At 34.5% G+C, this 18,446-nt stretch overlaps 2 protein-coding genes across 2 annotated transcripts; one reads left to right on the top strand and one right to left on the bottom strand.

The window, feature by feature from the left end:
- The first annotated feature begins 5,775 nt into the window (after nt 1–5,775).
- PUB26 (plant U-box 26) lies at nt 5,776–7,741 on the top strand. The gene has a single exon (XM_088128331.1). The coding sequence runs from the start codon at nt 6,163–6,165 to the stop codon at nt 7,417–7,419; it is 1,257 nt and encodes a 418-aa protein (XP_087984457.1). The 5' UTR covers nt 5,776–6,162; the 3' UTR covers nt 7,420–7,741.
- Nucleotides 7,742–11,246: 3,505 nt separating this feature from the next.
- Nucleotides 11,247–16,027, bottom strand: LOC111017705 (exocyst complex component SEC15A). The gene is made up of 2 exons (XM_022293542.2): nt 15,644–16,027; nt 11,247–13,725 (listed from the first exon to the last, which is right to left on the bottom strand). Exon 2 carries the CDS (start codon nt 13,709–13,711, stop codon nt 11,342–11,344), a length of 2,370 nt encoding a protein of 789 aa, XP_022149234.1. The 5' UTR covers nt 13,712–13,725; nt 15,644–16,027; the 3' UTR covers nt 11,247–11,341.
- Nucleotides 16,028–18,446: the final 2,419 nt, after the last annotated feature.

Raw genomic sequence — 18,446 nt, 5'->3', positions numbered from 1 at the left:
AATATTTTTTACTAAATTAAAAAAATACCTCTAAACTTTACCGTTTGTTTTAAAAATAGACGTATTCTTTCAAACATTTTAATATTATCCTTAACATATTTCAAAAAATACTCAAAGCAAAGAACGAAAAATTGACGTGGTAGAATTCGAAACGACGTGACATTTAATAGAAGCTTGTTTAGAATTATTAACTGGCATTGCAACAAATTTAACCTTTAAATACGATAAAAAGAATTTACGGATGGAATAAAAATAATGACAAGCCCACAATTAGTCACAGCTAAATGTTAAATTTATTGTACTGCTGGTTAATTGTTCCATTTTCATTAATTGTCATGCTATTTCGACCCTGTTATTTTTCGTTCTGACTATTTATTTAAAAAGTGTTTTTAAATATTTACGAAAAGATAGAGATATTTTTTAAACAAATTATAAAGTTCAGATTCATGAAATAAAATCAATATACTAATTGATAATATATCAAGATATGAATGAAATGAAATACTTAGTACTAGAAAATTTTTCCTCGAAATAAAAAAAAAAATCCAGTTGTTTCATGTGAATTTTTGGACTTTAACGATGGGACCACATTTACACGTGGCGCACATTTAGAGTTCCCACGTGGAAAGTTAATTTCGATTATTGGTGTCCATTAATATTATATTTTGAGATAAAAATGCTTGGCTCGTGATTGATTAGTACTCAGTCGTAGTCTCTCTCGCTCAAAATGACTTTTTTTTATGTTTTAATTTTTTTAACGAATTTTAATTAGATCGAGTTATAAATTTAATACTTAATATTTTGAACTGTTTTTATTTATTAATTATTATTTTCTTTAAAAAATTTCAATTGTATTCCTATTCTGTGTTTATACTTAGTTTTAGTCGTTATACAAATTGCTGAGTGTGATGGTTGTCTTTTTAGTTTTTGAATTTTAACCAATTACAATTATATTTTTAAAATTTGAATTTTGATTCTTTGTTCAATCTCTACCATTAATTTTATTGGGTAAATTATATTTGAGGCAATATGTGTCTGAGTCCCAATCAGTTACGTAATGGATCAATGGGTCGAGATATTTGGGCAATTCGTACGGGAGACAACTGGCAAAGGAGGCACTAGCATCCTGCGATCAAATCATAACACGTTTTAGAGTATGATCAAAGACACCTTCTACCGGGAAGATTAGAGTGTTAATGGTCCTCTCACAACACACACACTCTCTCTCAATATAAAAGCAACATTTGAAGATTATTCAATACCTGAAAGGCCGGTGAAAACTCTACTAAAAACTCTTGCTCAAACCGTTTTCTCTCATTCCAAGTAGTAACTCAGGCATCATAGTATAATCGATAGTAGAGCACCACACTGATGTTAAAATTTCTGTATGCAAGTGAAGCTCGAGCTAAAAGATCAGAAATTGACATCAACAATTAACATCATCAACTTTCTCATCACTTGTATACTTATTAAATAAACATGCACCCATCTCGAATAACGATAACAAAAAACATATTAAAATGGATAATTGGACAACACAAAGCAAGGGATACAATAAATATTTTCTTTTTAAATGAATGCATTAGAATGATCCATTTAGCACATAATCCCAATCAAATCATTTTATCTCACATCACTCTTCAATCTTTTCATTATGCTACAATATATTTACATATATATTATAGGGAATGGACCCATTAATTAAAGTAGGAATCACAAATGTCAATAAGAATTTCTTCCTTTACGATAGAGAAAGATACAAGATACCCAACCCTTTTGAAAAAACTTTAAAGTTGTAGGAAAAGATAGAATTATTTAATAAAATATCTTTAGAAGGGTGATGGAAAGAAAACAAGCTAGATATCCAATTAGAAAAGTTACTAATAATAAATAAATAAAATATAAAAGTTAGTTTGACATGACTTTTACGATTATAAAAGAACTCTTTTCTACTAAAAATATTTTTATTATCACAAACACACTTGAATACTTACAGAGAAGACAGACAATTAAAATACGTATAGGATCAAAAATATATTTAAAATTTTAGCTCTCACTAGTGCAAGTTTAATTTTCAATTTGTTATAATGTAATACTGAGAAATAAAACCAAAGCTGAGAAATGCTTTGATATATATTTTTGGAAAAAAGAAAAAGTGGGATGCTTTTGTTATTCTTCACTTTTTGGTCCATTTCTTTGATGTGTCAAAAGTGGAAGATTATTCAAATTTTTATTTAATTTAATCTTTTTAATTTTAGGTGTTGTATGCTTCTCAATTAGTAGCCACCAATGGAATCTCAAAAAGAATTCATAAAGATTATGTTAAAGTAGTTTAGTTTTTTATGTGAATGAGTTGTGTCCTCTTGTGCCATTCACATGAAAAGCACTTTTTTTAGCGTATAATCACAACAACAATATCTTAAACTATTTAAAGCATAGGCATAGATGGGGCCTATTCCGAATGGATAGAGAATAATTTCACATTTTGGGGATGGAGATGGATTGAAAAATAAATTTGAAAAAATTAGAAATTAGGTTAAAATTTATTCGGTATGGACTAAGTATAAAAGCGTATCAAGATATTACATTAACCAACCTAACTTGAATTGCTTAAAACATTATAAAAAGTTGAGCAAAAAGTAATTTAGGTTTAAAACCTATTTTTGTCTCTAATTTTATTAACTTATTATCCATAAACTTTCAAAATATTTGAATTTTGCATTAGAAATTATCTTAGAGTAATTATAATTAATTATCTATTAATGATTAAACCAATAATTAAAATTTTTTTTACCATTCAAATAAAAGAGTTGATAGATTACACAAGAACTAAAAATGTCTTAACCAATCAATTAAAGAAAGGTTAAATAACAAGTTAGGTCCATGAAATTTCACAACCATATCATTTAAGATCCTATACTTTAGAAAATTTGCAATAGATTTCATAAACTTTTAATTTTATATATAATAGGTTTTGGTTATTAAATTCATCAGTTTACTGCTAAAGCGTCATATTATATGTATTATTCAAGTATAACATAGTAAAATTGATTTTTAGTAAAATTGGCATAGAGATCCATTAGATACAAAATTAAAAGTTTAGAGATTTGTTAGAAAATTTTTAAACTACATCGACAAGAATGACAAAAACATTTTAAAAGTACACATAGAGTTAATAGATACAACAAGTTCACAAACAAATCTGATAGGTTAATACTATTTTCGTCCTTATACGTTTGGACTTTGATTCCTTTTGGTCGTTATACTTTCAATTTTTTTTTTTTTGATTTTGGTCATTGTACTTTCAAAACATCTATTTTAGATCACATAGATTTAAAAAGCAACCAATTTGATTGTTATTTGTAAATTTTTAACACAAATTTTATATACAACAAAAACCATTTAATACAATTTTTTAGTGAATAATTCTTTTTTTTTAGGAAAAGGTGTCATGCTGAAATTAGGATTTAAGTAAATGAGATAAAAATTAAAAAAATGAAAAGACTAAAATAGTTATTTTTTAAATATACATGGACTAAAATTTACGTTTCAAAAGTGCAAATGATTGAAATAAATAAAAGTTAGAAATTACATTAACTAAAATAAACATTTTAATAAATACCTAAATTAATCAGAACCACAAGTACACTAGATAAATAGTAGCTAAAGCAATTTTATATTTGAAACCTTAAAAAGTGAATAGTTGAATTAATTAAATGGAAAGAAGAATAAAAGTTGGGAGGGGAAGAAACTGGGGCACACGTGTGAGGTGGGAGAAGAGGAAGAGCACGTGCGGACGTGGGGATTTTGGTGTAAGAGCTGTAGAAGCAACTGCTGCCCGGTTGACCGGAGACAACCGGGTCACGCTCAACCCTGCCCTTCGCCTCTCCCTCTCTTTCCCATCACTTTCCTTTCAATTCTCCCATTTCCCCTTTAAACACTTTTATTTAATTATTATTTATTTCTTTATTCTTACTTCTTGGTTATTACTCCTTTCTACACATTTAATGTTTAAAAAGAGATTATTTTGCTTAGATAAAGACAATGGTGCACTCAGGACTCAGGGCGCGGGGATGCAAGATTCTAAATCCTGTGTTAGGATGTTACACGAAGTCTGATTTTGCCTCTAAATGAGTTTGGTTAATCGTTTGCTTACCCGATGAATAAAGGTGTCTAATAGATTTTCAGCGTTTAATTAATTCTTCAACTTTCAATTATTGTTTTTAAAATATATTTTGTATTATTGTTTATTTGCAAAGAGAAGGTCATGGTCCCATCAAATAATTTCTTTTATGAAAAAACGAATCGTTCTATTCATTTTTCTTCACTTTTTACTCCACTTCACTTAATTATTCTTTGGCAATGCTTCACTCGCAAGTAAAATTTGTATAGTTTGAGGTTATGAGGTCAAGTATCTAGTGAATTTGTGTAACACCAAGAAGAAAAAAAATTGTTACAATTTGTTTAGCCCATAAAGTTTGCTAATCTAACAAGTTACGGGGATATGACTTGACAAAAAGAAGCAATAACTCTTACTTAGGAGTAGTTTCTAAAAATACTATTAGATTTAGTTATTTATTAAATGTAACATCAACAAAATAAAAGTTTGAAAGAAAAAAGTATTAATTACTTTTGATAGTTTAAAATTTTGAAAAAACAAATTAAGTAGTTTTCAAAATTCATTCTAAACTCACTTTCAGTCAATTAGTGCCGCATCTCAAACTGGCCAAGACATTATAAATCTATCACAAAATTAGATCATGTTCGAATCTCTATTTATATCGAATAACTTTTAATAAAAGTTACGGTGTGAAAGTGATAGTCATACTCAATAATTTCTTTTGACGAAAGAACGGAGTCGTTTTGGACAATGAAGATGGTTGATTTTGTGGAAGGTGGGACCCAACCCAACATTTAGAAGTAGTAACCAAGCATTGAATATTATGATTCACATGAGAAATAAATTTAAAGAAAACATATGATGAAGAAGAGAAGATGATAATAATGATAAATAATAATAATAATAAGGTTGGGGTGTGTTTGGATGGACATTAAAAGATGAGTGTGAGAGACAAAGGTGGGCCCCCACAAATTCCCTATGCAAATCTGTTCACTCTTGACCTTTGACTGTCCTTTTTTTCCTCTCTAATAATAACAAACACAATTCCCTTCAACACCTAATAAAAATCATGTCTTTTTCCCCTATAACCCCTTCCCCCCACCCTAAATTTCCCATTAACCCCCTCCTTTCTTTCCTCCCTTTCCTCCCTTTCCTCCCTCCATACACTCTTCATCTATTCTACTTTCTCCCAAACAACACAAAAATATTCATTCAAAACATCAACAAATATGTTTAGAGATTGAGGGGTTTTGCTTTGTTTCCCATTTTAAGGAAGAAACAAGCATGGGCTCAAAAGGCTGCATCTTTTATGGTTAAAGTTTAGAAATTTTCATCAGTACCAAAAGGGGGAAAACTGATGCAAAGAAACAAGAACTAGCTAGGTAAATGTTCCCAAAGATTGAAGGAGCAAAGAGAGAGGATATTTGGAAGGGATGGAGTTGAGAATCTAGAAAAGGCAAGGGGAGGAATGTAGAAATAAGGAAAACAAAAAGGGCAGAGGAGCAAGAAAAAAAGGGGGGGGGGGAGAAATAGTTAGTAATAATGAATAATGAATAGAAGGGAAGAGAAGATTTTAGTTTTATTGATGTAAACAGAAGTAAGATTGATTTTATCAAAGACAGGGACATGGGGGACCCGCATCCAAACAGGCCCCCTTCTTTTGACCAAATTGAAATCGCTACACACACACCCACCGGCGTAACTACTAACCCAACCACACCCCACCTCTTTAACCATAGTTAGGTTAACGAAAATGGTAAAAAAAGAAAAAATAAAAATTCTTACACCACACGTGTGGGGCGGAGTCAGATAAGGGGGGCAGGGGGCAGAGGGCAGAGGGCGGTGTTTCTCTCTCTTTTACCTGTTGGGTATGTCTCTCTGTTCCATTCGATTTTAGGAGAGAGAGAGGAAGAAAGAAGAAAAAAAAGCTTACACTGAAATTTGCAGAGGCGCTCAGATTTGTTAGTATTTGTAGTTTAGTTTGTTTTCTGTAGTGTCCGTCCCCCACCTGTTTGACAAAAGTTGTGTTAAGAGGAAGAGAAATGCCTGGGCCTGGGAGTGTTGAGCCCTTGGATTTGAGCGTACAGATTCCATACCATTTCAGGTGTCCCATTTCTCTCGAGCTCATGCGCGATCCCGTCACCGTCGCCACCGGCCAGACTTACGACCGTTCCAGTATTGAGGCCTGGGTGGCTACCGGAAATACTACCTGTCCGGTCACCAGGCTTCCGCTCTCCGACTTCACGCTCATCCCTAACCATACTCTCCGCCGCCTCATCCAGGATTGGTGCGTTGCGAATCGGTCTTATGGCGTTGAGCGGATTCCGACTCCCAAGCAACCGGCGGATCCGGCTCTGGTTCGGTCTCTGCTCGCACAGGCTTCGTCGAGGTCGTCCACTTCTCGCCTCTCGGCTCTGCGACGGTTGAAAGGACTCGCTCGTGACTCGGACAAGAATCGGTCGCTGATTTCCTCGCTGAACGCGCGTCAAATCCTTCTGGATATTGTGTTTACGAATTCCGATTCGGATTCGGATTCCCCGGATTTGAGCCGCGAATCGCTCGCGCTTCTTGTGATGTTGCCGCTTACGGAATCGGAGTGCGTTCTCGTTGCGTCTGATCCGGAGCGGATTGGTTATCTGTCGCATCTGCTCTTTGATCCCTCGATTGAAGTCCGGATCAACTCCGCCGCGCTGATTGAGATCGTCATTGCCGGAATTAGAGCGTCCGAGCTCCGAGCGGAGATTTGCAGTATCGATGAATTGTTCGAAGGCGTCGTCGAAATTCTCAGAGATCCAACGGCATATCCGCGCGCGCTCAAGGTCGGAGTTAAGGCCTTGTTCGCCCTCTGTCTAGTGAAGCAGACGAGGCACAAGGCGATTTCCGCCGGTGCCGCCGAGATACTCATCGACCGTTTCCCGAATTTGGAGAAGTACGACGCAGAGCGAGCCCTAGCGACTATCGAGCTCATTTGCCGAATTCCGGCCGGTTGCGCCGTGTTCGCCGCGCACGCGCTCACCGTGCCGCTGCTGGTGAAAGTGATTCTGAAGATCTCAGACAGAGCGACGGAATCGGCAGTTGGAGCTCTGGTGTCGCTGTGCTCGGCGTCGGAGGAAAACCACAGGGAGGCGGTGGCGGCGGGGATATTGACTCAGTTATTGTTGCTGGTACAGAGCGATTGCACAGACCGAGTTAAACGGAAATCGCAGCTGCTTCTGAAGCTTCTCCGAGATTCATGGCCGCAGGATTCCGTCGGAAATTCAAACGATTATGCTTGCAGTGAAATCGTGGTGCCGTTCTGAAAATTCATCTCTCACATTTCCATCTCAAATCGCCAGTTCTCTGTAACTTGAAGATTCATCCGGGAAGAATTGTAAACTACAGAGAGGGAAAGAGAAACAAAGTTGCAGTAATTTTCTGTATGTAATTTTTGTACGTAAATTTTTTTTTGTTCAATAGCTTTCAGGAAAAAAATCCAAAAAAAAAAAAAACAGAGAGATTATTTTCGTCTATTGTTAAGTTTTCTTTTCTTTTAGTTATTTTGAAAAATGTTTGCAATATTTCTTACATTTGTAACATCATTTCCCCTTAATGATATTCTAACATGATTAAGTTTCGTAGAAATGCCTCTCTTTTGTTAATTTTTGCATGTAAATATTCCCATTTAATCTTTTAAAATTTGTATTATTTTGAAAAATGATATTCAAAATTATCCAGGGTTACCATATACGGAAATTTTTGAAAAAATAAATTATAAATTAAATAGAGCCCATGCAAAACCCAAATTGCATGTTGGCCCAACTTACTACCAAAGAGAGGGACTGTTCATTCAAGTTTTTTTTTTTTTTTTTTTTTTTTTGTAAAAGTCATAAAAAATCATGATTTTCTTTTGTGAAAAAGGAAAATCAAGTATTATCAAATATGTCATTTAAACTATTAAAATGAGAAATGCTTTATCATATTTTTATTCCTAAATCATATATATTGATAACGTTGGAGAAAAGAAGATGCCTCCACCAACCTCCCACCTCCCAGATATTCTTAGGAGAAGAAAAAATTTTGAATTTATTTCCTCTAAATCCTTTGTCTTTTCTTTGGTCCAACGGCCAATTCTAAGTGAGTTCATAGAAGTCAACTTGAATATAACTTAACCAGTAACATGTCGATGTAGTCTTGCTACTTGCTAGACTGTTCAATAAAAAAAAAGATTTTTAAAGAGAGAGATTTATTATAATATTGTGAAGAGGGCAAAGGGCATTGGGTGAAGTTTGGGGTCCATATATAAAATTATGCCATCTTTTTTGTGTCATTGGAGTTGTGTTGCTTTCACACCACACTTTGTTATGCCTCTCTCTCACTACAAAGTTGGTGTTTAGAAAGGGAAAGGGCCAATGGGGATTCAAAGATATTAATCAAAAAGCATAATATTTTTGGAGATGAAAATGAGAAATGCTATGATTTGGATTTGGGATTTGGATTTTGGGTTTGTGTGGAGGAGGCTTTTGGCTCACATTCTGACACCAACATCTATTATTACATCCACACATAATTAAACACTATATTCCTTTCCTAAGTATATTCCCCAATGAGATTGACCAAGATTTTGATAAACCCACCAACTCAATAATGCTAATTCCTTTGGTTTTTTTCTCACTTGTTCCAAATTATATCTTTGAAATAAGATTTTTCTCAATCAAAAGAGAGAGAAGACCTGTTTGTGAGTTCACAATCTATATATTTAAATGTAGGCTAAGTTACAAAAAATACCCCTGAACCTCTATTCTTTCAAATGTTTCAACGCTATTCTTGACCTTTCATAAAGTTTCAAAAATATCATTTGAACAAATATTCGTCAACATTTTGAACAAAAAGTTGACGTGGTAGAATTTAAAAAGTCATTCATCCATTGTCAAGAGAGTTTACTTCTTCATTGTCTACCCAATTTTGTCCTAATTCTCCTCCACATTTCCTCTCTTTCAGACATAATCCAAACATTTGACACATAATTCTAAATTCTGCAATGTCAACTTTCCATTCAATATTTTTTTGGATGTTTGCTCAAATAGTATTTTTGAAACATTTATCAAAGGTCAAAGATAGTATTGAAACTTTTGAAATGATAGGCAAGAAAGGACACATTTCGGGGATTTTTTTTTTTTGGTAATTTATCCTCTAATGTATATAAATGATCCCACCAAAGACTGATTAGAGACTCCTAATTATTGAAGGAGAAGCAGCCAAGTTTGTGTTCAAGAAAACAATAATAATGCAATCGATGATTAAAAAGTGAGTGTCAATGTCAAGATTCAAGAAGGTTTGACTAAAAGCAGCCAGAAGAGATGAACCCCACATGTGTGAGAAAGGCCTGCAGATAAGTTATGGGATGCAATGGATGTGGGGTTTTTCAAAAGTTGTAAGGTACAAAGTGGGAATAGTTTTGTGGCTTCAAAATATAGAAGATAATGGTCACATGTTGGGTGGAATAGAAGAACAAACCATTGGGAATCACATGGCTTTGGTTCTTATTCCTTCCCTTCCATTTGGTTTCATGGCTATTGGTCCTCACATGACCCCAAGCAAAGGAAGAAAAAAAAACTAATCATTTTTAACTTTATTTTGTTCCTATTCTTTTGTATACTCTCCATTAGGAATTGAAGCTTTGCTATTGGAACCACATCACTTGGGACCCATGAAGTGATGTTTGTTTCTTCTTCTTAACCCTGTGAATTTTGGGCATTATCTCTACTCTACCCCACACGACATGTATCAAGAAGCAATGGAAGTAAAAGAATCAAGTTTTATTGCATAGGGAATCCACAATCAACACAAGAATTCAACATGTTCCCTTGCCAACTATAGTTTGGTTAAGGATGGAATCTATTTGAGTTCAATTTTGACGGGTGATTCTGACTTCCTTTAGCCAAATTTTCGTCTATGATTTGAGATGAATGTGAATTTTGTAAGCTAAACACACACCCTCACAAGATCATGACCATTTATTTTGGCCATTACAGCATGTGTGTCACTCGATGCATAAGAGGCGACGACTTGATGTTATCCTTGCCTTCCTTTAGTTAATCATTAAAGATCAACTTGGATTTCCAACCTTAAAGGTGGCAACTAAAAATGCGTGCTACAGTCATTTAAATCTGAAAATTTTAAAGGAACAAGCAAGAAAAAGAATTCTGTAAAATGGACTTGCTACAAGAAAGTTATACCTTACTCTTCTGTACTAATAGCATTGGACAGCATTGGTATAATATAGTGATTTTCAGTACTTGGATTTGACCATGGTTTTTCACCTAAAAACAGGCACGCAAACCAGTTCCGTAATTGTTTCAAGTTTTTTTTAATTTTTTAACTTTTTTCAGATACATCTCTTTGAATTCTTTGAACCTCGTTCCCCATCAAATAGTGACTTCACTCTTTGAACTTCCCCCCATCATTTAGGAAATTAAATATTGGGTTAAGATAAAAGGAATATTTGGGTTAAGCTTTGATTTCAAGGATCAATGTAAAGTAAAAATCCTCGTAGGTTGATCAAATTTTTTTGTACTTCCAGTGATTCCTGTATCAAATCCCTCACCTTTGACCAATAAAGAAAGGTTCAATGCAAAATATATTTGGGTTTCGTTTATATTTAATATTTTTCATGCAGGACCTATTTCTTAGAACAAGTGAAACTATCATAAACTTGTAGACAGTAACCTTTTATCTTTACAAGTTTCTTAATCACAGTTCTTAAGTTCCTGGTTTTGTTTCATTCTGTGGGTAATTTATATCGTTTGGAGATGGAATTTTAAGGTTGTCTAATTTATGATTTTCGTTTCTTAAGACATCGAATACAAAGACTACGTATGTATTTGCCAGCACTGAATCTAAAGATCATGAAAACTATTTTAGGACCTTGTCATATATCTGAAATTCTCCCAGACAGTTTTAGAACTATAATACCAAGAAATGTGTGAAGGAAGAAGAAATGACAAGCAAAAATTAAGGTAGAACAAGTACTAATGATGCAATGACCGATAACGACTAAAAGTTTCTTCAAGCATGAAGATGAAACACGCATGATCAAATGAAAAAATTGGGCAGGAAATAATACAAGACAAATCATCTAAACAGAAGATAGCAGGGAAAAAATTGTACAGGTATTGAATAAATATATGGAAGAGAGTTGAGTTCTTACAAGTTACAACTATTGCAGACAATCTTCAAGCCTTCTTAGTTGAAATCTTTCAGTCTTTTCTTCAGCGTGTCCATTGATTTTTTCCGAGTGCTTTGTTTCGTTTTTCTGCTTGAAAGGCTCCCAAAGATCCCATCTGGAGAATCTTTGAATTTCTCGCATATACTAGCCACCTTCTTGGAATCCAACATGTTGTAATTCTTCTCTCTTATCACAGGATTCATGAAGTTCTCAGGCAGACTGCTCAGCAAGAGGTCAATAAGTTGCCGGGCTTCCACCAAGCAGTTTCTAAAACTACCTCCTTCGTACATTTCACTCAATCCAGTACTTTCGAACCTCTCATCAGCAAAAGTTTCCAGCACCTTTAGATCATTGTCGATAGCCATGACTGCATTAGCATTGAACCTTTTGACACTATCGCTAAGAAAAGCTGAAAATATAGAGTTTGATATGTGTTCGAGCGCCCCACTCCCAACCTTATATAAGGCTTCTAAAGGTAAAATCTGCTGTGCAGTGGACATTATAGTGTCAAGATAGATAAGCACGTCATGTACATAGTCATTCGTACTTGCAGCAACCTCCTCAGAAGTCCAACTAATATTCTCTGTAAGATCCATAAACTCATCTAATTTGGCGTTCACCAAATTCAACAATGCAATATAAGCTGCATCTCTTGATGTTTTGAGAACAATTTTAGCAGCAAAATTAGCTTGTGGCCTTTCTACTGATCCAGCAGGCATCCCGCATAGTTGAGCTGCATAACTAAGGAAAAAGTCACAGGCTCTTTCCAGAACAGTTATATTTGCAGCAATTTGCATGGCTTGAGAAACACCAACGGAACTGCTATAAATAGTATTTAGTATTGCTTCATTTAAAACGTCAGTTAGGAACTTATCTGAATATTTCTTCACAACATCAAAAGTATTAGAATGCACACTGTACGACAAATAATCAACAGACCCTTTAATGAAGGACCTCACAATGCGGCAGACACCAGGAACTGTGGAAGAAAATGGTGCCATATACGGAAATGCAGGCATTATATCTGAAGTCTGGAGATTAAAGGAGAGAACATTGTTTTCATAATCACTATCTTTTTTCATAACCATCTGCTCATAAGAGTCATTAGCAAGAACATCCACTATCTGTTGACGACACTCTTCCAAAAGAAGCTCATGGTATTTGTCGCGGCTTTTATCGAGAGCCTCAAGAACCGGGCCAACTTCATACCCATATTTTCTAAGAGTAGATGCCAAAAGAGTGACATAATCCTTCACCAGGAGAAGGTGGGTTGCTGAGTCCATGAGGGAAAACTGTTCCTCCAGCACTGATGTCAACTTGCCAACAGCAGTTCCTAACATTGCATTGACCTGTTCAGCTGATAATAGCCCTCTAGCAGTTCTCATGGCACGATCCTCCACAATAAAATATCCTGCAATTTGAGCTAAAAATGTCTGATAGGATTCGACAAAAGGCTGACTAGAGGAAATCTGCAAGTCTGAATTAAGTTGCAGCATCCGATTCCTATAGTAATATTCACAAAATTTTTCTTGGGTTCCAAGGCATGTATGAATGTGATATGCCCGATAAAGAGGTGTCAGGTCAAACTTTAGAATAGAGTCCTCATCAATATCTTCAACATCTAAAGTGTACACAAAATCTCCAAGACCTGAAATGCTCTGTTCCTCAGCTTTCCTCTGACGTTCTAACATTTCCTCATCTCTTTGTCGAGCAGTTGCTGCATGACCAATAGCTGTTTGCCCAATAACCTTAGCAGAACTCCTAATGTGAACAAGCCATTCATTAAATTGAGTAAACACTTTCTTCTCAATATGAGATTTAATCACAGGAATTCTTGTCTCAATGACCATTCTTAGTCCCTTGACAGAAATTTTCTGCAAATAATTCTTCTCAATCAGATCGATAGTTTTCAATGCAGGGTAAAACTGGCCTTTGGAGATATAATCATTGCATTTGGCACATAGATCCAACACTTGAACACAATTCTTGGACATTTTGATGGCTTCAGTCACATTTTTTTTTATAGAATAACATTCAAGCAGCTCTTCAAGACCGACTAAGAGAGCACTCCCTACCTCTTGCAATTTAAAATTGTCACTAGATAGTTCACCCTTCAAGTCTTCAGCATCAACCAATACGCCACGAAGTTCATCAACTGCACGAATAAATTCCTCGTAGTGAGTCTTGCACAACTCCTCAATTTCAACTTCTTTCTTCTTTACAACATACTTCAGCTGATGAAGGAGAGTTTCTGGACGCCCCATTTCAAATGCATGTCTCACAATTGGAGAAAGATCTTCCCCATTCCCAATTAATGTGGCAAGGACCATGTCTTCTGCAGTTTCCCCATTCTCTGCAGCACTTCTCCTCTTTGGCTTTACCTCCATTATTTAGATCAACTCTGCAAAAACATAAATATAAAATACACATTAATACAATATGATATCTATATGCTTTACAAATATTAAGACTCAGTTTGCTAAGCCATAAATGCTACAATGAGAGTGAAGTATACGTGTTCAGTCAATATTGATTTCAGAAAAGACCATTGACATGCTAATTACTCAACATAGTCCAAATCACAAGAAGGATATGTAGTAGTTCATAGGACGTATCCTTTATGAGTATTCCATTCCTATTACATCGTGTCTACATTCAGATACTAGAAAACCTGAAGCAAATTTGATGGATTCTGTGCCACATTGCATTGGTGTGGTTTGTCAGCAGTTACAATGCATGGGGTCCTTTTCTACAATCCAACAACAGTTTTCTTGTTTTCACCTCAAGTACAAGTTGAAACTGTGGATGGTCGCATTGTTTTCAAAGTAAAAGGTCTACTTTAAATAAAAAATTTTCTTAGCTACCTAATCACCTAGGGCGGGGAATCCTTTTGAGCCCGCCCATGAGGAAGACTTCAAGGCCCAGAAGGATCATTCTGGATCTCAGTAAAAAGAGGAGCAAATTATAAAAGCAGAGTAACAAAGAAAATGGAAATGAAGGAGGGCCAAACTTGAAGATGACCACTTGTTTGACGGGATGGAAATGGAACAAGTGCCTGTTCAAAGGACTAAAGCTGATTGAAGAAATTTCAACTATGAAAAGTAAATGGGAGAACGTGAAGAAGATAGCCTGACCCTTGCTCCATGAGGCATCAGCACTGGAGTTCCTGGCAAGTGGCAACCATAGGGCAAGTTTTCATTAAAGGTATTTGCAATGGTTGCAGATGGGGCAGTCAAGGCAAGAGGTGCCTCACCCTCACCATAGGCACATACCTCAGTGCACCAAAACAACACTGGTAGCAGCCATTGATAGTAATCGTAAGCCACCCATGCATTTCACTTATGTAGGGCAAAGGCACAGGGAGGAAGTTAGTAGTTGATATCTCGGTAATTTGATGGTTAATCACAGTTAGGACAGCTGATTGGGAGCCTAGTTGTGTTAACTGCTGGGAAAATGAATAATTCAGCGCTGACATGTACAGATAGGGTAGTGTATAGTAGAAACTAAAGGACAGTTCAAGCCTCTTGAATTGCCCAGTATATTACACTTCTGAGATAATAAAGTACCCACTAATTCCAATGTTGATTCCTAACAGATTCCTATCATAATCTTGCTTGCTTGAAACATAAAAAACTAACTGCAGATGGATTGGATGGTAATAGAGCATAACCCCTCAAATTTTAAAAATGGATTTAATGTACCCAGAGTATGATAATCTACTCCCAGACCTAACCAAATTACTGCATCATCAAAATAAGAAAATATAAATAAACTAATAAACAGCACCCACTTTGACGTAAAACTGAAGTTAGAAGCCTTGTTGAGAATATAATAAATCACTAAACAAACTTCATCTTGAACTTTTGGTCCGGTTATTTAACGTGGTATCCAAATATGAGACCAAACGCTTTTAGGCCTAACGGAATCCTCAAGTAATGAACAAGGAGATAATAAACAAAAACCATAGCAGAAACTTTTACTGCTACAACACAACTACTTGAACAAAGGAAGATGGGTGCAACATAGATGCCCGCGGGAGCAAGATTGTGAGGACGAGCGGCTGTAGGAATATCTACGTAGTCGGGAACAACAACCTTCAATTGAACCCAGAAAGCAACTAAGTCTAACAAGAATTTCCAACTGAAAATTGCGAAATGGGGGACAAATCCCTGCAGGGGATCTCATGGGAGACACAAAACAATTGATATCCATACCGAAGACTACTCCAAATCACCTCTAGAACTTAAACACACATAAATTAAAAACGATTTCATTTCATTTCAGATATGTCAGAACATAAATTTCTCCAATCCACAAACCTTCAGTGGAGAATTTGATCAAACATCGAGAGGTGAAGGCTGATGATGAATGGAGAGATGGCCGTCACACACAAGCCACAAATGTGAACTCAGGCGACCTCATCGGCGTCCGGCAATGACAGAGGAACACTAAGAGAAGCAATAACTCGTCCAAGAGAGGAAAGGCCACCAGGTCACGTTCGACAGTAAGAGAGAACTTCCGACTTGGACAGAGAACGAGAGAGGAAATTTCAAGAGGCTGGAGCGAGTTCTACTGCCGGAGAGAGAGCTTCTCTCTTCGATTATGGAAGCTGAAGTGATACCTGAGAGAGAGAGAGAGAGAGAGAGAGAGTTTACAGAGAAATGTAGAGGACTGAGAGGATTCTGTTTCTGAAGAGAGTACCAACGCTGAAGGTTGAAGACGAAAAAGTTCGTAAATATATCATCTTTTAAGGCTAAATATGTAATTTCGTCAATGTATAAAAAAATAATTTTGTCCAATTTTATTTTTATCATTTTCCTTTCGAAGATAACTCATTTTTTTCTTTAAGAAAGTTTATTTTACGATCATAAATCAGAGAATTCGACTTCTCACCGTCTTAAATGCTGAGTTATTATTGTTAATTCTTTTTTTAGTACAACGTGCGGGATGGGGTAAGTATCTTCCTCCTGTCCGTAACTAAAAATGAAATTAGATTCTCTGTTTATCTATTTAATCTAATTCAAGATTCAATCAAACACTACATTAATAATTGAAGAGCTATCATATCAAGATTTAACTATTATTTTTCATTACTCTACTAAATTCTTGAAACCTAGATGCAAGGATTTATATCATTTTAGAGAATTCCAACGATGCTTAGAATCAAGCAAATCTAAAGAAGCTTTTTCTGCTGCTTATTTCTGTTGGGAAAAAAATCATAAAGTTATATCAGCAAAGGTTCGAACTCACCCCATGATTGAGATATGTGTTAATTCTGCTTTTATCTTTGAATATTGTAATTTATTAATAACATAATAGTTAACTATAATTTTAATCCATAAATTTTTATGCTGTATCAACGAAGCATTTAAAAATATGAAATTTTCAATTATATCTTTAAATTTTGATTTTTTAGGTTATATAATTACTCAACTAATTATGTTACATATCCCAACAAAAATGTCGGAGGTCCAAATTCAAAACCCTATATTTATTATAGTAAAAAGATTAAAAAAATATAATTAACTTGCATTAGCTAACATAGCATAGTTCATCAGTTAAATCATCTTTTTTTTTATCTATAAGTTAGAAGTTCAATTTATCAACATCAAATTTATTGTACTAAAGAATAAATATGCATAAGAAGCTACAGCTCTTAATAAGTAAAAGTTAGAAACTTCTCTGGATATTTAGCAAATTAGAATGAAAATTCAAATTTATAATTTTATAATTTGGAATTTAAAAGTATTCAAAAGAAAAGAAAGGAAGAAATGAAAAAAAAAACAGAATATATATTTTCTTTCTCTTTTTTTTAACAGAAATATATATTTTCTATTCCACCTTGAAAGTTCCGAAATATCATAAATAGACAAAGAAAGTGGTCCAAATTGCATTATATTTAAATTAGGGGTGTAAATAAATCTAATGACTCGAAAAATTCGATGAATCCAAAATTGCTTGAGATGAGTTGTATCTTTACAAATTTGATTGGTTTATGAATTATTTCAAAAACCACTTTTAACTTGAACCAATCGTACTTAAAAAAAAAACAAAAAATAAACCTTGAACCAATCCACCCAAATTTATTTTCGAAATACATATATATATATATATATATTTTTTTTTTTTTAAGATATTCATATGTCTATTTTATTTTTATCTCACTCAATACTTATTTTTAGATAGTTTTCTACTATTAAAACAACATTTAAAATTTTATTTTAATTCTCGATAGTACAATTTTTTATTAATTAAAAGTTAACATTGATTTACTCATTCGAATTCAATGTTTGAAACTATAGATGCCCCAAACTAATGTCCACACTATTTCTTTTAAGTACAACAATGACCTCACTATTGTTTTTTATTAAAAAAAAAAAGAATGACATTAGTAGCGAGTAGAAATTAATTCAATCCAAATATTTAATGATTAGGTTGGTACAAAAATGACCAATTCCGCAAAACTTGAACTCGGGTAGGTCGACAATCACTTAGAACCTGACTAGAGGGAGAAAATATTTTCTAACGCTCAAGTTAGCTTAAATATGATTCATAAGAAAATGTTTTCTAACGCTCAAGTTAGTTTAAGTATAATTTATATTCTGAGAGAAGATAGTATATCGTACCTCAAAAATCAATTGGAACTCTCTATTTATAGGCTTTGGGTTTTCAACATCGCTTGGATAGTTGTTATGACCATCTTGAAAAATTACAGTGTGTTGTTGAAAAAGCAATTAAAGACAGCAACAGGCTATGTTGTGATCATCAGCTCGTCCCTTACGAAGGTTGGTTGTTGAGATGTTTTATTGGTCGGCTCGGCCTTCACGAAGTTCCTGACAACCAATAACGTATTTACATCGGCTCGGCTAGGAAAGATAGTCGAGTTGTTTAGTTTTTCTTTGAAAACTTTGACCTTCAAACTATATCATTACGATGACTTAGTATTTTTTGATGCTTCAGAAATCATCTCCAAACAGCCAGCATGATCTTATACTAATGCCTCCTCTGGTAGGTTTTAGATTCAAATCATCAGTGATGTTGTTTACTGCTATAGGAGGTGAATTTAAAATCAATATTAGGCAAAATTGTATTAGGGTTTGTGTAAGGTTAAAAAAAGAGGTG

Source organism: Momordica charantia, assembly GCF_013281855.1.
Source record: "Momordica charantia cultivar OHB3-1 chromosome 10 unlocalized genomic scaffold, Mcharantia_2.0 BLBB01000010.1, whole genome shotgun sequence".
In the NCBI taxonomy this organism is placed as follows: Eukaryota; Viridiplantae; Streptophyta; class Magnoliopsida; order Cucurbitales; family Cucurbitaceae; genus Momordica; species Momordica charantia.
The sequence above is the reverse complement of the archived record's forward strand: the minus strand, read 5'-3'. Positions and strand labels throughout refer to the sequence as shown.